At 42.1% G+C, this 22,198-nt stretch overlaps 3 protein-coding genes across 6 annotated transcripts in view; 1 reads left to right on the forward strand and 2 right to left on the reverse strand.

The window, feature by feature from the left end:
• The first annotated feature begins 870 nt into the window (after positions 1-870).
• On the forward strand, positions 871-2,906 carry npy2r (neuropeptide Y receptor Y2). The gene is given in 4 exon segments (XM_061770949.1): positions 871-923; positions 1,759-1,899; positions 1,901-2,024; positions 2,026-2,906. Coding segments are annotated over 4 exon segments (495 nt in total). The 3' UTR covers positions 2,203-2,906.
• A 329-nt stretch (positions 2,907-3,235) lies between these two features.
• LOC133476738 (PDZ and LIM domain protein 3-like) lies at positions 3,236-16,723 on the reverse strand. The gene is made up of 7 exons (XM_061770537.1): positions 16,564-16,723; positions 10,679-10,830; positions 9,961-10,045; positions 8,305-8,492; positions 6,062-6,189; positions 5,327-5,438; positions 3,236-3,603 (listed from the first exon to the last, which is right to left on the reverse strand). Exons 1-7 carry the CDS (start codon positions 16,654-16,656, stop codon positions 3,435-3,437), a joined length of 927 nt encoding a protein of 308 aa, XP_061626521.1. The 5' UTR covers positions 16,657-16,723; the 3' UTR covers positions 3,236-3,434.
• Positions 16,724-20,357: 3,634 nt separating this feature from the next.
• The window catches only part of sorbs2a (sorbin and SH3 domain containing 2a), a 60,689-nt gene continuing 58,848 nt past the window's right edge, over positions 20,358-22,198 (reverse strand). For all 4 annotated transcript variants that reach the window (XM_061770532.1, XM_061770528.1, XM_061770529.1 and 1 more), the window contains one exon: positions 20,358-22,188. In XM_061770532.1, coding sequence (XP_061626516.1) covers positions 22,124-22,188 — 65 coding nt within the window. In that variant the 3' untranslated portion in view covers positions 20,358-22,123. The remainder of the gene's footprint in view (positions 22,189-22,198) is intronic.

Below are 22,198 nucleotides of genomic sequence, written 5' to 3' on the forward strand. Positions count from 1 at the left end.
GAATGCGACTTGACAGGGCTTCGGTGAGCCTTGAACTCGATTCATCCGACATTGAAGCGAAGTACTGAAACCTCCAGGAGGTATCGATTGAGGCGAGGTGACGTGCGGGTGCAGGTGCTCCCCCCCCCCCCGCCGACCGCTTTCCAACACGTTGGGCCTTTTTCGAGCTTGTTTTCCTTCCTCAACGGCCATGGAATTATGCCACCCACTTGTAACACATGTTTTCCTCCCCGCGTGCATGTTATTCATTGGTGTTTATATTTGTTTGCGGTTTTGTTCCCTAAGCGCCAAGCCTTCGAGGATGCCAGCCTGGAACGTTTCCCACAGTCGAGGCGGTGTGAAAGGATGCTCTCCAAAACAAAATCATGGCGACTCTTGTTTACTGGCAAACTGTAACGTGGGTGAGTGGGAACATTGCCAAGACGGTCGGGAGTTGTTACATCGCTAAGTCGCTAAGTCGCTAAGGTTAGTCGCATTTTCTTTTGCTTAACGGATTTTGTTTGCTCACTTTTACATTTTTTATTATTATACTTATTATAAATGACAATATGATTTTATGTAGGGTTTATTTTTTCCCCATTAGAATGAATCTATTAATAATAATAATAATAATATTTTTGAATTGGATTTTTGATTTTCAATTGTCTTCTCCCCTTTAAAGGTCAGAGGACAGAGATGTTCAAAAATGTCTTGTCCCTTTCCAAACCACATCTGGCTTTTGCAAGCGATGATATAGCAGATGTACAGCAGTTAAGTCGGGAAAGCCCCCCCCCCCCCCCGGTGCTTTTTGCATCCGGCACCTTCGGGTCTTCGGCTCCATCCGGCGCTGTGACGTAACACGACCCGAACAAGCAGCCTGTTCGTTGGGCCATGCCGTTGTTCCCGCCCTTGTTTGACGACGCCACGTTCAGTCGGGTGCTCCTGTACGTGGAAATCCTCCACCTCCTCCTATTCCGACACGTATAGAGCGCAGGGGCGCTGTGTTCGGCAACTTCCGGTAGCCCCTTGCGGTGGGTAGAGAAACCTCTTCGGGGATGTTCGGGTAGTGCTCCACACGCGCAATAAAAACCTCATTTGTAGCTGTACTGTAGTGACATGCATGTAAAAGAGATACAGATTACCCATTGTGCTTGACCTAACAGCTGAACAGGACAGGAAAACTTATTATAAATCATAACATTAGAATGATTATAATTATTATATATTATATATGAGTACATAAATGAGTGAATGACTAAATGCCCAAATGAATGGGTGAAGGAATGGCTGCATGGAGGCTTATGAATGAATGAATGCTTAAATGCAGAAAGGATAAATGGTTGAATGAAGAAAATAAAATGAAACAAAATACAGTGCATGTGCATATTATTATTATTCATTGAAATGAAATTGATGGTGTGTTTTGGATCTTTTGCTTATTTCGTTTTTCTCGCCAACGCTGCTAAATGCGAGGAGATGCCTGCCCGATTCATATTGTGACGATAAAAGTTCGACTCAACTCCAAAATACTAACAGTGCCCAAAAAGTACATTGACGTAACAAACGACGATCTCCGACTGTCATGACGTCAATCGAATGCTCCTAACAGCAATGAGGTTCTTTTTACATTTGTGCAAAATTGTGAGTTTGACGTTAAATGCGAAAATGTCGAACGTGGCGATTCCGCCGGCCGGCCGACGGGGTGGCCGCACCACGGATGTGGCCGACGCGAGCCGTGGGCATCCGATCCCTCCTCTAATTGCTGCTGGGCCGCGGCAGCGGCGGGGAGGCCTACCCGGGCCTAGAGGACAGCACGCACCTGCCGGGCGTGCGCGCGGCGCTCATCCTGGCGTACGGCACCATCATCGCCCTGGGCGTGGTGGGCAACTCCACGGCGATCCACGTGGTTTTCCGTTTCCGCCAACTTCTTCATCGCCAATCTGGCTTTGGCCGACCTCCCGGTGGCGTCCCTGTGCCTGCCTTTCACGCTGGCGTACACCCTGCACGGCGAGTGGGCATTCGGCCGGGCGTTGTGCTTCGCCGTGCCCTCCCTGCGCTCAGGGCGCCGCCGTGCACGTGTCCACCATCACGCGCAACGTCATCGCGGTGGACCGCCTCCGAGTGCTCTTAAGCTTGAGGTCGCAAACATTCTCCTTCAGGATTTTCTGTGAAAAGAGTAGAATTCATGGTTCCGTCAATCACAGCAAGCTGTCCGGGTCCTGAAGACGCAAAGCAGCCTAAGAGCATCACACTGCCACGACCATGTTTGGCTGTTGGTAGAATGTTCTTTTTCTGAAATGCAATGCTCCATTCACACACCTTCCAAAAAGATCAACTTTCATCTCGTCAGTCCATATAACCGTCTCCCAAAGGTCTTGGGAATCATTCAGATGTCTTGTTACAAAACTAAGACGAGACTTGATGTTCTTTTTGGTCAGCAGTGGTTTTTGCCTTGGAACTCTGCCGTGGATGTCATTTTCGCCCAGGCTCTTCCTTCTCGTTGTGTCATGAACTCTGACCTTAACTGAGGCAAGGGAGGCCTGCAGTTCTTCAGAAGTTGTCCCGAGTTCCTTTGAGGCCTCCCGGATGAGTCGTTGCTGTTCTCTCGGGGTCATCCTGCAAAGGTTCACCGCTGTTCCATAATTTCTCTTATTTGAGGACAATGATGCATAATGACGCTTTGCTGGAATCCTAACGCTTTCGAAATGGCTTTGTAACCCTTTCCAGACTAATACTTGTCAATGACTTTGCTTCTCGACTGTTCTCGAATTTCTGTGGATGGCGTCATTTTGTCGCAGCTTTTTGAGATCCTTTGTCCGACTTGATTTTGTCGGGACAGATTCTGTTTCGGTGAATTCTTGCTCGAACAGGTCTGGAGGTAATCAGGCTCGGATGTGAGCAGTGAAAATTAACCAAACATTCAAATCACTTATGATATTAGATTCATATTTCAAAATCTAATTCATTTCAGTCATGTATTTAGTCTTGTAAAATGCACACATTTTCTTGTTTAAATAAAATGACTAAAGAAATAAAAAAATTAAAAAAAAGGAAATAGTTAAAAATGCATAACATATTTCTGAATTTTTTTTTTGACTGATAATTTAAGATAAAAACTATTGTGATTTATGTATTTTCAAATGTGATTATTTTGATGCTAGAGATTTAAAAAAGACAAAAGGAAATAGCACCAAAAAAATTATATATATATATATATATATATATATATATATAATAGGAATACAAAAAAAGCAGATTGAGGGCAGGATGAAGTCGTCTTTATTGGCTTGATGAAGAGTCACAAACAGGAAATGGGAAAAGATGGTAAACAGGAAGTGATGTCAGTGACGTAAGGGAAGACGGTGACCAGGAGGCATCCCTCAGGGTGGGGGGATGTCGGTGTGGGGACTGGCCGGGAGGGGGGGGTTAGATCACGGCCCAGATGTGATGTGGAACTACAGGTCTTGACTCTCGGGGGGTCTGCTCCTGGCACGGGCGTGCGCCTCGCAGTACAGCTCGCCCTCCACGAAGAAGTAACCTTTCTGCTTCAGGTTGACGTCGCAGTCGGCGCACACGAAGCAAGTCGGGTGGCGGAACTTATCGCGAGCCTTCACCACCGTACCGCTGGACCAGGGGGAAAAAGAAAAAGAAAAAACATGACAGCACACGTCGTTTGGGACACCCACGCTATCACAAAAAGCGGCATTCTACCAAGTCTTTATGAAACTTTGCGTTACTCTCCGTGGCTACTGGACCCACAACGTCAGGGGCTACTCTGTACGCCATTTCCGCCTCACGCAACTTTTCAAATGTCCCGTTCCGTGGTCGTCATCGCTCTTTCGCAAGATGGCTGCCAATGACCACGTTCGAAATAAATGAGATGAAACACCGAGTGAATGCAGAATTGAAAAAATGAAAAAAAAGAACAAAAAGTCAAATGTTGAATCTTTCTAGAAACAAATAGAAATAAAAAATGAAATATATCAAATGTATTCAAACAAAGAAATAAATGTGTCAATGCGAAAAGGTGAGTTTCATACTATTTGTGCAAAGCGCTCGTACACGTTTGTTGGCTCGTGTGTGATGTGCTGTCACATCAGTTTGTGCTAGCATGTTGTTTAAGCTAGTATGCTAGCTTAGATTCTATGTAAAGGTGCTTTGTTTGTGTAGAAGAATTTAACTACCTAATACAGCCATTTCTGTAAAATGGGTTTGTGTTGGCATACATTCTAGATGCATGGTGTTGATACATTCTGACTTAAAAGAGAGTTTAAGTGCTTTGCCGCCCTCTTGTGACTTCTTACACTATTACAAGCCTTTCAGGCGTCAATTATTCGGGGATTTTCATGCTATCACTGTAATGTAGTATTCTATTCTAATTAGGGTTGGGCATCGAGAATCAAGCACCGATTGGAACTGAGACTGACATTCCGGTCCTCCCGGAATGGGTCAAATTCAAAACAAAAACGCTTCCAAGTTTCAATGCCTACTTTCTTCAATGCTGACCCCCAAGAAGAAAGTGGCGAAAACCAACGAAGAAGAACGCCTCTTCAAATAAATGACGAGGCACCTCAGTGCAACACTTGGAATAAGACTAGATTGTGCAAAGGGGGCTCGCTCCACGTGCGGTCCGACGTGCTCCGAGCCTCAGCCCGCACCGCGTGGAACTTCGGTGAGCTCAAATGGTCGGTTGCACTCTTGCGCTGATGTTTTTGAGCGTTTATTTTAGTCTTGAAACCAACGTAAGAGCAGACGACAGAAAAGCTGAACATTGAGCTCAAACATCACCAAAGGTTGAACTAGCAGACTTACATCCCAATGAATTGGGACAACGTATGACAAACACCAACCTTGTGGCTCATCGGTGGCTAGGTAAAAGAATCAACGTGTTCTAGTGTTTGGTTCCATTGATTAGGCTTTGTCTTGCCGTCGAGGTTTACTTTGGTCTTCAAAATGTGGTGTGGAATGACTTTCCGTGCCAAAATGCTGACTTGCGGCGCACGCCCTTCAAAGCAAAACAGTAAGTCAAGTTAAAATTGGACATAGAAACCATTCCACGTGATAAAACAGTGGCAAATAACGATTTTAACAATGCTATATTTAACTTTTAGCCGACACATGAATTAATGAAGATGAATTAATGAATTCACGAGTGCCACACGCATTGCCTCCTAGTTCACAGGTTTGCTGGTGACGCCGGTTAGAAAGTCAAATGTTCCTTTTCGTCTCTGCTGCGGGCTGCTAAGAAAATGGATGTTCATCATTTGGAAGCGGAATCGGGACTGGAATCGCTCAAATTCAAACGATGCCCAACCCGAATTATAATAGCACGTTAATGTGCACTCACACAATGCCATTTCCACACTTGTCGCAGATGGGAAGTTTCTGCAGGTTTCCAGCAGGCGCGCTGGGTTTGGTGCTGGGCGCCTTAACTGTCCTGGTCACCATCGGCTTGGTGCCTGCACCAATAAAGAATTCTATTTCATAACATCGATCAATCATTTCATGCGCCATTCGTCTTCTTCGATCGGACGACCGGACAGAGACAATATTACGATCGGGAATGTGATACCAAACTCGAATGCTTTACGTTTTCATTTTAGAACCAAAAAGAAGAATAAATGATTTCAAGCAAAATTATTTGAAAAATGATAAAGTGGGGCTTTATCATTTTTCAAATAATTTTGATCCGAATATGTTTTTTTTTTTGTTTTTTTTTATCATCTTTCATAAAATATTGATAGATTTGACAGATGTTTGTACTTAGACCACTATTGCGCTAAACTTTTTTCTAACCCCAGTTCCTTTCTTTTCGGCAACCTGTAAAATAAATAAATACATACGTAAAAATGACTGCGTTCCAACCTACGAAACTGAAGATGATGACAGTAATACGAGCCAATAGGAATATACGATGTACAATATCCAAGTCAGAAATGACGATACAGGTCAAATCTGAGTTCTGTAAAAGAATTAATAATCATTCTCAAAGAAGTTATTGCAAGCCATAAAACTTGACAAACAATATCAACAAAATCATTTGTAAAAATGGCGTCGTCGTTAGGGCTCAATTTCAACTGACCATCGCTCTCGATATATTCCTGTAGCGCCTTGAAGGATCCCGACTGTCGAGGTTGCGCAGGTTCCTCGTGGTCCTGCCGCAACATGCGAAAGACGTCGGAATCCTCGATGTTTGCCAGCGTCCTCGGGCTGTGTGGACAAGTGCGCTAACGTGTGAGCATGTCGCCTTTACGTTCCAATGACATTGGGACGTTGTGTTAAGCATAAATAAAAACAGAATACGATAGGCTGGCAACCAGTTGAGGGTGTACCCCGCCTCCTGCCCGGTGACGGCTGGGATACGACCCGAGTGAGGAGAAGCGGATGGATGGAAAAACTGAATACAATGATTTGCAAATCATGTTCCACCTATATTTAAGGGAATACACTACAAAGACGAGATACGTCCTGTTCAAACCGAGAAGCAAATAATCATGAACTTAAAATTTGATGGCTGCAACACCTTCCCAAAAGAGCTGCGACAGGCTCATGTTTCCCACTGTGTTACATCACCTTTTCTTTTAACGACATTCGCCAAACGTTTGGGAACTGAGGACACTCATCGTTGGAGCTTTGGAGGTGGAATTCTTTCCCTTTCTTGCTCGATGTACAGCTTCGGCCGTTCAACAGTCCGGGGTCTCCGTTGTCGTATTTGACGCTTAATAATGCGCCGCACATTTTCAATGGGAGACATGCAGTCCAGTCTAGTACCCGCACTCTTTTACTACGAAGCCACGCTGTTGTAACACGTGCAGAATGTGCTTTGGCATTGTCTTGCTGAAATAAGCAGGGGGGTCCATGAAAATGACGTTGCTTGGATGGCAGCATATGTTTATCCCAAACCTGCATGCACCTTTCAGCATTACTGGTGCCTTCACACATGTGTAAGTTACCCATGGCGTTGGTACTAACAGCCATACATCACAGATGCTGGCTTTTGAACTTTGCGTCCGTAACAGTCCGGATGGTTCGTTTCCTCTTTGGCTCTGAGGACACCATGTCCACAATTTCCCAAAACAATTGAAATGTGGACTCGTCGGACCGCAGAACACTTTCCCACTTTGCATCGGTCCATCTGAGATGAGCTCGGGCCCAGAGAAGCCGGCGGCGTTGAAATGGCTTTTGCTTTGCATAGTCGAGTTTCAAGTTGCACTTCCGGATGTGGCGCCCAACTGTATTGACTGACATTGGTTTTCCGAAGTGTTCCTGAGCCCACGCGGTGATATCCTTGACACACCGATGTCGGTTTTTGATGCAGTGCCGCCTCCTGAGGGATCCAAGGTCACGGGCATTCAGTGTCGGTTTTGGGCCTCGTCGCTTCCATGCAGTGATTTCTCCCGATTCTCGGAACCTTTTGATGATGATTATTATTATGGACCGTAGATGATGAAATCCCTCCATTCCTTGCCATTGTTTGACTATTTTCTCCCCCACTCGTTCACAAAGAGGTGAACCTCGCCCCATCGTTGCTTGTGAATGACTGAGCAATGCGGGGAAGCAATCCCGGCCCCCGCCTGTTCCCGGTGAGCCCGTTCACCTGCGGCATGTTCCGAACACGTGTTTGATGAGCATTCCTCAACTTTGGCAGTCCTTTTTGGGAACGTGTTGCAGCCATCAAACTCTAAGTTAATGCTTATTTGCTTAAAAACAATCAAGTTTGATCAGTTTGAACATGAAATATTGTGTCTTTCTAGTGTATTCAATGAAATCTAGGGTGAACATGATTTGCAAATCATTGTATTCTGTTTTGATTGATGTTGAACACAACGTGGCAACTTCATTGGAATTGTGTGTGTATACATACGAATCAATGCGTCCATGCTTGTATACACGCATAACCTACAATGTACACGATGCGCCATCCCACATGCCCTACAATGCCTACGTGACGCATTTCCCGATATACTAAGAATGTCTCCTTGTGCTCGGCGTGCTGCATCTAAGAAGGAAGTGGCCTGGAACAACTGATTTATTTCTACTTCACAAGGTTACGCAACACAAAAGCTCGGCTTTATGCAAATCTCTATCGTCGCGGCGACACGTATCACACGAGCGCAATACAAAGCCGGCGGGGTCGCCGTGCTCCTGCCTCAAAAAAGGCTTTGCTCTGCAAGCACCACTATCATGACAACAATTCAAAAGGATTTGCTAATGATTGTATTCCGTTTTGATTTACCCTTTAGACAACGGACGGATGGACGGATTTGTTTGTTTTTCCTTTCATTGAAATGACTTTTCCGTGGAACAAATGCGATCAGTGTTGACCTGTTGGTCTTGGGCTGCACAAATCCTTTCATCTGCCCCTCCATGGCATCCTGGATGTTTCCGGAGGAGTAGAGTCCAATGGGCGTGTTGTAGGCGGTGCTGACCACCTGACGGGTGTCGTCGATGTTGGCCGCCGCCACGAACGGCTGAGCTCGCCGGTTGTGCGCCACGCCGATGGGCTTGTACTCCTGCGCAAACGGTGAAAAGTCATCACGCAAGCAAATGATACATATACGCCGCTACCCGACTTACGCGTTTTTCCAGTTATGAGCTGTGGCTTGTTCAATGTTTTTGCTTTGTGTTAGGAGCCCAAATGTGAGTTGCAGGTAGGGACGGGAATCAAAAACCGCTTCTTTTTCAGAACACATTTACACATTCAACATTATAATATCAGTCATTGTCAATATTCCTTATCCTCTGCGAGGATCCGAGAAAAGGTGAGAGGAGTTGAGACATCTATAGTGGACTGACATATCCTCTACAGTGTAGAGCTGTCTGTTTTTCCTCGCCCTGCCGCCAGGTGGCCAAGGCGGGCAACAGCACAATGATGCACATTCAAAACGAACGGGAGTTGGTTCTCCCCGTCCGTGCCTGCGTGGCTTTTCTCCGGGCACTCCGGTTTCCAACATGCATTCATTGGAGACCCTAAATTGCCCGTAGGTGTGAATGTGAGTGCGACTGGTTGTCTGTTTCTATGTGCCCTGCGATTGGCCGGCGACCGGTTCAGGGCGTACCCCGCCTCTCGCCCGAAGATAGCTGGGATAGGCTCCGGCACGCCCGCATCCCAAAGCACTATGCAGAAGCAGTTTTTGTATTGTCATATCGTATAATGAGATATAATGACATCATACAGTGCGGTAAAAACGTATTCTTTTTTTTTTTTTTTTGCATAGTTTCCCCACTTTAATGATTAAAATGATTAAACAAATGTAAATATCATACGAAGACACCATAAACATAAGACAAAAACTTGCCCTTGTTCGATCATGAATTCATTGCGGCTCATCCCAATTTTTGGGAAAGCTGAGTTCATTGCAAGCCGAGCACCTCCACATGTTCAATCAAGACATCGCTTAAATGGAACCTCTGACTCACATCTGAATGATTCCCGAGACTTTTGGGAGAATGTGACAGGGAGCGGCGAGACGAAAGTGGAACTTTTTGGAATGCGTGTGTGTGCGTCATTAAGTCTGGCGTAAATGTAGCACCGGAAAAGAACATCATACAGACAGTCAAACGTGGCGGTGGTCTCGGGCTGCTTTGCTCCTTCAGGACATGGACAACTCGCTGAGGTTGATGGAACCACGAATTGCGCTCTTTAACAGGAAATCCTGAAGGAGACTGTTCGGCCATCGGTTTGTGCTAAAGCACACACGGGTTCTGAATGGCTTAACAACAACAACAACAAGTGGCCTAGTCAAGGGTCCGGACTTGAATCCGTTTGAAATACTTTGGCATGGCCTTAAAAAGCCTGTTCATGTTCAACACCCCGCGAGAGAATAAGAAGGCAGCAATTCAAGGATTCAATTCATTTCAATGGGGAAAATGGATTTGATGGACGTGTTACAAAGTCGGACACACAATGAATTCAAGCCGTGCGTTGAGGGAGCACCGTTTCAGTGAGTCAAATCACCATTTGGATGTTTTCCCACAAACCTGCGGCTCGGATTCCAGGCTCATCTTGAAGGGAAGGACTTTGCCGTCCTCCGTCACCCGCGGCGACCACACTTTAGCTTCGCTTCTACGAGGAGCAAAAAAAAAAAAAGACAAAAAACAAACCATGATGCTCAGATAGACGAAGCAGGTTTTATTTTCTTATAAAATTGTTTCAACAAATTTCAAGCTCTTTTGAAAATGGTAACAAACAAACCTTTGGGGGGTTTCCCCCACACACATTTCTTTTAAAATCACATTTGGAAAATAACTTTAAGAATGTTCTCTTTTTACATGCCACACAGAATGTTCCCAAGGTTAAGAATTGTTTGAAATAATGTCAAATGTTGTTGTTATTGGAAAAGGAACTATAAAATGTTGACCAAAAAATACGGTTTTAAAATACTTTTTTTTTTTTTTTTTGTCATTCTCAAACTTTCAAAACCAATTGTAAGCATTTTGGGTGGACTTTTTCCAGTGTTATCAAATATCTTTACACTTTGATTGTGTTTTTAATACGTAATGGATTTTTTTAGGTGTATATTATTTAATCTTAAAAATAATACCTCCGAAATATGGGCTGAGGGACAGAAAAATGGTAGCTAAGAAATTTGCATGATGAACTCAGTCTGTCAAGCAACACGGGCGGGCCTGACATTCCAAAGTCTCGATCTTACGCGCGCTTCCTTTCAAGGACGAGATAAGACGAGAGAGCGTTCACCTTTCCACGGTGAGCGTGAGGCGATCGGTGGCGTCTTTGATTTTGTTCTGAGCGTCACAGTGCAGCATGTCGGCGGAGGACGCGCCCTCTACGGCCACGAGCAGGTCGCCGGCGCAAAGGTTGGCCGCTGCCGCCTTGCTGCCGGGTGTGATCTGCGGGCGCGGGAAGAGGAGATTGGCTCATTCGTCAGCATCCTGACGCCACGATATCTCCGGCATCACACTTCCCTAAACACGGAACCTACCGCTTCTGACACCAGGAAAACAAAGTTTGTTTCGAGCTTTTTCCTTTCTTTAGTAATCCAAACATGTAGGTTCAGGTCCTACCTGGAGGGAAGGAGTTATTTTGTAACCATTGGAAGTGTTCAATCTCATCGAATGGCAATGACCTACGGGGTCCCTCAAGGGTCAGTTCTCGGAGCCCTCCTGTTCAGCCTGCGTATGCTACCCTTGGGTCAAATTCCTCAGAACTTTACATTTGACTATCATAGCTACGCAGATGACACACAGTTATATCTAGCGCTGTCTCCAGATGACCACAGTTCAATTGAGGTGTTGTGTCACTGTCTAAAACAGATGATCCAAAATGTTCTTCAATTAAACCACAATAAAACTGAGATCATTGTTTTAGGCAATAAAGAAAAGCGTATTGCTGTTAGTAAATACTTGGAGTCACTCTCCTTAAAAACCAAAGACCATGTCCGAAACCTCGGTGTACCGATAGATTCCGACCTGACTTTCAACAGTCATATCAAATCAATTGCTAAAACTGCCTACTACCATTTGAGGAACGTATCCAGAGTGAAGGCTTGCATGTGCCAAGCAGACCAGGAGAAGCTCATCCATGCTTTTATCTCAAGTAGACTTGACTATTGTAATGGTCTTCTGACTGGACTCCCCCAAAAGAGCATGAAACAGCTGCAGCTCATTCAGAAAGCTGCAGCTCAGATTCTGACCAGAACAATGAGGTCAGAGCATATGAAGTCTTTACACTGGCTTCCAGTCAGCTTTAGAATAGATGTTAAAGTTCTGCTGCTGGTCTATAAATCACAAAATGTTTTAGGTCTTGAATACATGGAAGAAATGCTCATGAAATATAAACCCAGTCGGGCTCTGAGATGGACAGACATGGTGAAGCAGCATTTCGCGATTATGGAAGAAGTTGCCAACACAAGTGACGTCAGCCCCAAGTGGGAATGCTTCAAAACTCTCATGCTTTTCAGAGCATTTCCACTTTGGAATGCTATTTCTTGCACTGTACCCTGTATGAGAGAAGATTAACAAGAGGTCGCAAAAGGTCATCCCAAATATTTCCAGACATTCCGGCTCCTGGTGCACTGGGAAGTGACCTTATTGCATTACTACACACATACACATAGGCACGCACACACACACACACACACACACAATGAGGTCATGTGACTATAAATAAGGCCTTGATTTCCAAAGAGGGAGTGATGATCCATGGCACACATCAGATGTTTTCCCGCTCGGAATGTCATAAACAGACAGAGGATTTTGTTTTTTTCTTTTGTGATGCTTCTTGTTTTGAATCAATTCTCTCCATGCGCCTCATTTGTCAGGTACAAATTTTCCGTTGTAAATTATGACCATCTTCTCCTGATTTACTCGCTCACTCTGTTTTGTGTTCTCCCTTTTTTAACCTCCACCAAGGAGCTTTATTGGCTTGTTTGCACATTAGCAAAAAAAGAAAATAATCATATATATATATATATATACACGATATTGTATATATATATATATATAACATGACATTCAATTTCCTCAGTAACTCGTTAGCAAAACTCCAATCCAAAAAAGTGTTTGTTCGCAAAAAATGACGTACAAAATATGATTTCCACAAAAACACGTAAAATATCCGTATGCTCTCTGAAGCTTTTTGCTAGCAAAAAGTATGCACGATATATGATTTTTACAAAACCTGTTTGTTAACAAAAACTATTTCAAATTTCCACAGAAACTTTGCCGCGAAAAAACGTGACATGCGATGACAATTTCCACAGATATTTGTTTGTTTGCAGAAAGATTGTACGATATCCAATTTCCATAGAAATGCATTATTTAGCAAATACTACTCACAATTTCCACAGAAATTTGTCAGCAAACATTTCTTTTACGATATATGATTTGATTAACAATAACTACTTACAATACACGAGTTTCACAGAAATGTCTTGAACAAAAACTACTTACCATAAACTAGGCTTTCCACAGAAATTTGATTGTTCACAAAAACCTCTATATGATATTACTGTACGATTTCGACAGAAACTTGTCGGCCAAGGAAAGGTGTTAAACAAAACAAACAAACAAACAAAACTAAATGTTAAAATTGTAACTAAATTCTCTGAAATGTTGTCAACGAGCGGAGAACGGATGTATGTCGAAGCAAAAAGACATTTTGCGTGAATCTCATACAAACTATTTTTGCCCGAAATTTTCAACACTGAACAGAATTTTTCAGTGTATGGTACATATATTTATATTTAAAAAAACTAATCTTAATGACAACATTCAGACATATAAAGAGTTTGAGGCTGTGTTCTCGCTGTCATGTAGCCAAAATGAACATGAACCAGCATCTGGCAAACAAAGAAGCAGATGTTTGAGTCTCTGGCCCATTGGAACGTCCCAAAATAAACACTGAAGCGTGTGTTAACAGCTACCGTATATCTATTTACATGCACTGTATATATTTATGTAAGTTTGGATATATTTATGTGCTGATAATGTGTCTGCATTGCGTTTACAGTTGAAGAAATTAGAGATGACACGCCACGAGCGAGTGGTAACAGATCGCGGAATATCATAGCAGTTCCGAGCTACGACTTTCCAATGCCAATCCCTATTAAAACATAGACTAATATTTTTAATTACAAGTTGGTATTATTAATTATTAGTATTATGTGTTGATTTTGAAAACTAAAGTTTGGAATCTTGGAACATTTTATTTTAAAAGGTGTATTTACATCCGATTTTTTTCCTGTTGAAACTTTAAAAATTAATGGTCAGTTAATTTTGGTAAAATAAATAAATAATGAAATAAAATCGGTATTTCCCCCTCAAAACTGTAATTTTTGTAAAAAAAATAAAAAAATAAATTCTTCTTCATTTGAAATATTTGGGACCAAATGGTTGCCCAAACAAAACTTCACAAAACATGTATTGAGTTTTGCTCATGAAATGCTTTTTTGATTCTGTCTGTACTGTTACTGTACAACTGGCAATCAAGATCATTGAATTATTTTTGAAGATCAAAGGCATTTAGACAATTCGAATTTTTGCGCTACTTCGTGGGTAATATTAACAATGCACTTTCTGTAGGAATTGCGTGTGAAGGCTGAAAAGCCTTGAACCGGTCGAGAAATGTTGAAAACATCTTTTAATCTGAAAAATGTCACGGAGTCGTGGTCGAGCCGTTGCAGCATCGTGCGCCGGAAGCCTTGACGAGCTGTGGAGGCAGGCACTTCAAATGAAAGTTTAACAATTCTTAGGGGGATTGCATCGATCGCAACTGGAGCGTTCTGTTTGTCCATTTGTGATGGATTGAATACCCTGAGAATGAAATAACTTTGGATGAATGAAAATAGTCACAGGTGAAAAAGCCTAACAAGGTATTTAAGTCAAATAGTAGGACTTTTATTTTGAAGCTGGCCTACGCGCTGCGCCGGTGACCTCCGGTGTGGCCGCGGCGCTTTCTATGAACAATCTTGTTGCGGCTGGCTCGACTTCAACTTTTGGACTGGAAGCAGACGTTGACCGCATGATGCTCTCAACTCACACTTGCTAGAATACTGTCCAAACCATCGTATAATCAACCCGTAGCCCAGCTAGTTATCGCAGCACACAGGGGGCAGCCCGATATCCTGAGTTCCGGGTTTGGCCACGTGACGTTAATTTCAGTCACCAGCAGAGGGCGATATTACCCAAAATGGTCGCCTTCCCAGAACAGGTGAAAATTGACGACAGAAACACAACATTCATCACGATGCCGTGTTTCGACTAGCGGGGGCACATACAATATGTTCTTGCCCACATCCCCTCCCCCTCCGCTTTAAACTTTAAAGCATGGTTTGAATTGGTCAAGAAATGTGGAAGAAGGAGGTCAACGTGTAAAACGCCTCTAAATTTGGCAATTTTTATTGGGCGGAGTTTTTGGATTTTTTTCTTTGCCTGAAAATGACCATACATGTGACACACACACAATTCAAATGCGCGTGTATCTCTTGAAGAAGAAATACAGCCATCATTTGTGTTTACATTCTGCTGGAGGCCCACAAAGACCAGGAGGTGATGTTCCTGTCCTAAAAAGGAAGTGGAGGCGTGCACGCGCACGCGCGCGCGCACAGGCTTTGAAATGACGGCTCCAGTTGTTCCTGATGTCTTTGCCTAAAAATAGAGGGCACCGGTGATGGATTAGTAGATCGAATCGCGTCTAAATTGTTGTAATGTTCCTGGTCTTGTGTCACTGTTCAAATGTTGTACTTGACGTTATTCATGTCACGCATTTGTTCCACCCGAGTGAGGTTTTCTTCTCATCACTTCCAAAAAGGATGTCAGCTTTTCATGAGGTGGTTAGTTAGAAAGGAAGTCCAAGTGGAAAGTCTTTATGCACCCTTTTAGGCCACTGTGGTTGCGCATCATGTGGTCATACATCATATAGACACGATGAAATGTAAACACATAATAAAGTGTTTGTTGCATGTGGAAAACCAGCATACAGTACCATGTTGACCTAATGACAAATGTGCAGTTTAGAAATCGCTTCATATGACAACCCAGATAAGTGACTGCTCCATAATAAAGTCCCAAACTGTAAATATGAAACTGTTCCAAAGTCAATATTATTTTATGTGTTCAAAAGTGTAACTATGAGTAGAACGTTTTCAAAATTTCAGACAATCTCATAGATTTCAATGTCATATTTGGAAACGTATGTCATGTTTGAGACTACAGCAGAATGGCACATGACCGGAGCGAGCCAATCAAAAGTGTCAACTTTAGAAGGAGGAAGCAATATGGGAAACAAATAAAAACTAAATCTTTTGCAGCCATTTTCAAATGCAACTAAAATTGTAATCATGGAAAATTCCCGAACGGTAATTTAATTACACTTTTTCTCCCAGTAAGACATACATTTTGTAATTAAATTACATGTAAATAGATACTCCCACATGTGCTCACAAATTCTTGTGTGTAATCCATATGAGTACATATGTATACAGTGGATATTAAAAGTCTACACCCCCCTGTTCAAATGCCACTTTTTTTGTGATGAAAAATGATATCAAGTTAAATCATTCCAAAACTTTCCCCACCATTAATTAATGTGATCTCAAACCTGTAAAACCCGACTGAAATAAAGGAGAGGGGAAATCAAAATAAACAACTTAGACAAGTGGGTTGCACAAGTGCGCACACCCTCTTTCAAACCGAGGACGAACCAATCACATTCAAACTCACAGGATTCAGCACACACTATTCACACACTCTCTATTTAACTCACAATGTTCTCGTAGGCTTTCATTTTATATTTATTATTATCCCATTTTAATTTTTTTCGTGTGGTCACATTAATAGTGGAAAAATCTTTGACATGATCTATCTTGGTCTCATGTTCTTGAATCGCCAAAATCATCTGGCATTTAACCAGGGGTGTGTAGACTTTTCATATGCACTCTATATGTGTGTATGTGAGAGTGTAACGTACGATGCTATTTGTATCTAAGCCGACAGCATACACACTGGCACAGGTGCAAAGTCACACCCTGCTGATAACCCCACCCCTCACTTCCATAGGAACTTTTTGGGAAATAGAACATTCTGGGAAAGAGGGGGGAAAAAAAATCGAACAAATAAACGTACCCTGGAGATGGTCAGTGGCTGGTTGAAGTCCTTGCCGCCCACCAGACGGAACCCCCAGGGGGCCGGTCCGTTTAGGACCACCTTGAACGGCATGGCCCCTTTAAACGGCGACGTCCTGACACACTGAGGGGAATCCGAGAGCACAGTGATATCAAAGAGAAGGCGGGGGGCGAGGGGCGAGGGGCGAGGGGCTGAGGGGCGGTGGACGTGGTCCCGCCCCCAAGCGGTACCCGCCGTTCTTGTTTGGAATACTTCACTGACGTGAGGATGGGCCGTCCCCCTCCCCAACAAAAATCATCCCCAGACAGTTTAGTGAGCCACCCCCCTCCCCTGTTCCCTTCCAGGCCCCCCTCCTCGCTCCTCTCCTTTTATGGTCTGCCCGCTCTTGTTTGGAGGTCGCGCAGGATCATTTTAGACCAGCCGGCACTCTTCCCCCCAAGCTTGGAGGGCCGCCCAGCATCCTTTCCTCAAACACTTCTAAAAAAGCCTCAGTGTGGATATTTTCTTGATGTTATTGGATTTGTAGTTTTTTTGATTGGAATGGGATCCAAAAGAGTTCCAACTTATGATCCAGTGGCGCTTAGCGATACGAGTGACCCGACTTACAAGTTTTTCGAGATACAAGCCATTGTCTGGACAATTTGTTGCTTTGACTTGCGATCAAAAATTTGAGATACGAGCGCAGTGAGGTGGCAGTGAACTCAACTCCCTTCACAATTAGCAACACTTTGGCAGATAGTGAACAATTCTTCCAAAACGAGATTTTAAGCTGTTCAGTGCCACTCTAAGTTCAACTTGACTGTCAAGCTACACATCAAAGAAAATTACATGTTGTGTATTTATAACACCCACACCTTAGCATTTCAGCCCACTAGCTTAATGCTAATGCTAAATAGCATACAGGTTGGGGTGCTATAGCTCTTTAAGCAATTGACTGAACAGTGAACGGTGCAGAAACACACGTAGATATACAACAGTATTCAATAATATATTCTTTGTCCTCTGCGAAGAACAACTAATGTTAGTGCTGCAGTGACGAGCTGAGGGGTTGAGACGTCTCAATGAAGTTTACCGGTCGGCCCGATACTGCCCCCCGGCGGCCAATGCAGGCACACCAGAGTGGCCGTCACAAAGGCCAGTGTGATTTAAACATTTTTTGATCATTCCTTTAATTCTATTTAGTTATGTCATTATTTCTTTGAATTAAGGAGTGCTATTTTTCCTCATTAAAGAACACATTACAGTACAACATTTTTTGTTTTTTGGGGGAGGGTGGAACAAATTATTGGCATTTCCATTCATTTCGATGGGGAAAGATGATTTGAGATACAAGTGTTTTGAGTTAAGAGCGTGGTCACAAATCACATTACACTTGTATTACAACCCCAATTCCAATTAAGTTGGGACATTATGTTAAAGACAAATAAAAACAGAATACAATGATTTGCAACTCATGTTCAACCTATATTTAATTGAATACAGTACAAAGACAAGATATGTCATGTTCAAACAGGTAAACTTGATTGTTTTTAGAAAATAATCATTAACTGAGAATTTTATGGCTGTAACACATTCCAAAAAAGCTGGGACAGCTGGGTGGCAAAAAAGGCTGAGAAAGTTGAGGAATGCTCATCGAACACCTGTTTGGAACATGCCACAGGTGAACAGGCTCATTGGGAACAGGCGGGGGCCGTGATTGGCTAGAAAAGGAGCTCCCCTGAATGGCTCAGTCATTCACAAGCAAAGATGGGGCGAGGTTCACCTCTTTGTGAACAAGTGCGTGAGAAAATAGTCTTCACAGTTTAAGGACCATGTTCATCAACATACAATTGCAAGGAATTTAGGGATTTCATCATCGATGGTCCATAATATCATCAAAAGGTTCAGAGAATCGTGTAAAGGATATCACCGCATGGGCTCAGTAACACTTCAGAAAACCAATGTCAGTAAATACAGTTCGGCGCCACATCCGTAAGTGCAACTTGAAACTCTACTATGCAAAGCAAAAGCCATTTATCAACAACACCCAGAAACGCCGCCGGCTTCTCTGGGCCCGAGCTCATCTAAGATGGACCGATGCAAAGTGGAAAAGTGTTCTGTGGTCCGACGAGTCCACATTTCAAATTGTTTTGGGAAATTGTGGACGTTGTGTCCTCCAGGCCAAAGAGGAAAAGAACCATCCGGACTGTTATGGACGCAAAATTCAAAAGCCAGCACCTGTGATGGTACGGGGCTGGTGTTCGTGCCAATGGCATGGGTAACTTACCCATCTGTGAAGGCACCATTAATGCTGAAAGGTAAATACAGGTTTTGGAGAAACATGCTGCCATCCAAGCAATGTCTTTTTCATGGACACCCCTGCTTATTTCAGCAAGACAATGCCAAAGCACATTCTGCACGTGTTCCAACAGCGTGGCTTCCTAGTAAAAGAGTGCGGGTACGAGACTGGCCTGCCTGCAGTCCAGACCTGTCTCCCATTGAAAATGTGTGGCGCATTATGAAGCGTAAAATACGACAACTGTTGAACAGCTGAAGCTGTACGTCAAGCAAGAATGGGAAAGAATTCCACCTCCAAAGCTTCAACAATGAGTGTCCTCATTTCCCCAAACATTTATTGAATGTTGTTCAAAGAAAAGGTGATGTAACAAACACAGTGGGAAACATGAGCCTGTCCCAGATTTTTGGAACGTGTTGCAGCCATCAAATTATAAGTTCATGATTATTTGCTAAAAACAATCAAGTTTATCAATTTGAACATGATATATCTTGTCTTTGTAGTGTATGCAATGAAATCTAGGTTGAAGATGATTTGCAAATCATTGTATTCTGTTTTGATTTCTGTTTAACACAACGTCCCAACGTCATTGGAATTGGGCTTGTACAAGGCACCACTGTAAACAAAAAAAATGATTGCCATGTTGCTTTGCATGCTTTTCATACTGAACTAAAGTTATCGCAGAGGCATTTAAAGGGATTATTATTATTTTTTTTTAGTATTTTACACAACACTCAGTGAAATCAGTGGCAATTAAAAGAGAAAATTTGAAACATTATTTTCTTCGGGGCGATTACATGAGCTTCATTATGGGATATTTTATGGTTTGATTTGTAGTTGTATTTTTTTTGTATGGGATCCAAAAGGGCCACAAAACTTTGTTGCTTGGCTCCTTTTCCTCCACTTCTAACAGAGAATTGTCCCTCAAATTGCTGCTACATTGCATTAGCATAGTGCTCAACAGAATGCTTTCCCCCCCCTTTGTTTTCTTGAAGCCCCTTTTAAACTGTCATGAAGTTATTGCGGAGGCCTTTAAAAAAGCAGAAGTAAGGAAACTATTTATCGCAACATCATGACAGGCATCCAGTTTGGTCCTCAAAGAACACGAAGACATGCAGGAGATGTGATTGTGTTAGCGCCAAAGCTAACACACGTGACATTGTCCATGTATTTTAGTTTATGTAGTAGTGCTAACAGTATAGCATCTCTGATGTCACCATTTTTTTAGCGTTCTTTAATAGTTGATGGTTAGCCTCGATACCTGTCATGTGTTACTGTTAGTGCTAATATTACCATTCACAGTTGTACAAACTCAATCAATCAATTTCAAACGAAAATAATCCAACAATGTTGTCCACCAGTATTAAAGAAGAAAATCAAATACAGCTGACTGGTTTGCTGACACAATTACACCTTGTTGCTTTAAACTTGACACACTTCCAGTATTAAAATGACAAAAAAGACAACTTTAAATTCAAATTGTACGCATTTGACATTTCATAAAGAACAATAAAAGGAATATGATCATGAATCTAAGCATTTATTAATAATACAGCCCCATAAAATGCAAAGTAGAAATACTTGACTCGTGTGTGTGTGTGTGATGTGCTTACAAATAAGCTGTTTTCACGACATTAACATTATTCATGTTTTTTTGCATTCATCACGTTACATACGCTAGTCTGTTTTTTAAGGCGGTGTTCAGTCACGAAAAAATTGTGTAAAAACACACAGAAGGTGGCGCTGTTGATGGGAAAAAAGGTGGCAAAAGAAGAAAAAATAATAATACCAAAAGTGAGTGATCTTTTTTTTATAAAGCAGGTGGATCTTGGATAACATAAAAGGCTGAGAAAAAAAACACACACACACACACACACACTGAAATGTGAAAATGTGAGCAACAATGTGAATTTATGATAAAAATAACATCCTAAGGTGCTTCAACAATAGTCATTGTCCAAAAATAAAATAAAAAGCCTTCGTGCAACGTTATAGCTAAGATGTGGCTGTAAATGTAGTACAAACGCTCCCTGGTGGAAAACCTGGAAATGTATCTAACCTGTGTAACTAAACGGACAGCCTACAATCCATATCTTATGTTAATTAATGCAATATTGTATATTTGACAAAAAACACGTAGCTCCGAATTTTGAGTTAAAAAAAAAAAAACTATAGCCGAAACACAAATCCTTTTTTCGTATTAAAAAGAAAAAAAGGTAACATGCATTCGTTGGACGTAATTACAGAATGCAATTATCATTTAAAAAAGGTTATCACCCTATTGTATATCGATCGTCACTGTATAATTAAAAACATGTACACACACATCTCCCAACAAAGGTTTTTTTTTTTTTTTTTTTTAAAAAAAAAAAAAGTTTGCGTTTTGGATACGAATGCCACATTCTGACCAAAAATCTTTTGTCAAAATGTGTTTCAAAAAAAAAAAAAAAAACAAACAAAAAAACTAACAAATATTGAATATTGTCAGTCTTCAAAAAATTCAACATTTTTAGTTACATTTTTCTTTCAAGAACTGCAATAAGAGTAATACAAATAATAAAAAAAATCTTATAAATAATAATAATAATTGTTAATAATAATTGTTAATAATAATAATTCTTATAAAATTCTTGATTTTCCAATAAGTAAAAACAAAATATGGAGCTACGTGCTTTTTCTGGGATGCTACCTAATTTACTTTATAAAAACAATCCTTCAAAAGTGGGTTCAGTTGCGTTAATAAAAAAAACAAAAACAACACTACAATCATACCCTAGCATTGGAGCGCTAATAAATACAACAACTAAAAAACTGGCAAGCCCCCTTTGCCCCGCAAAACCGACACACTTTCTCCTTCGGAGGTGAAATCTGACGTCAAACAAACAAACAAACACAAATTGGTTAAAGTGCATAAACGCGAGTGGTGATGGTGAACCGGCAAAATTTGCGCACGTAACAGCACAAAATTTGTCGTTGAATGTCTTTGGGGTACGGAAATTTTTGAACAAACAAATGAAAAATACGTGATGCAGCAAAAACACACGTGCACAAACACACGCACGCACACACACACGCACGCACGCACACACACAAAAGCGTTTTTCCATCATCGTCATTTTTCGCCTTGTCTTTGACCATAAAGACAAGCGTACAAAGAGTTAAAAACAAACAAATTCTACCAACGAGGTCTTCTGTTGAAGATGGCTAGTGAGAGTTGCGTTGCCACTCACACACACAAGACACACACACATCTTCTGTGCTGAGGAGGGTTTGGCGAGGAATTATTCACGGTAGTTGTTTGACGTAATTTCCTGGGAAGGTTCCGAACAACTTGCTTCGACGAGACGTCCCTGCGTAAAC

Source organism: Phyllopteryx taeniolatus, chromosome 4, assembly GCF_024500385.1.
Source record: "Phyllopteryx taeniolatus isolate TA_2022b chromosome 4, UOR_Ptae_1.2, whole genome shotgun sequence".
Taxonomy (NCBI): Eukaryota; Metazoa; Chordata; class Actinopteri; order Syngnathiformes; family Syngnathidae; genus Phyllopteryx; species Phyllopteryx taeniolatus.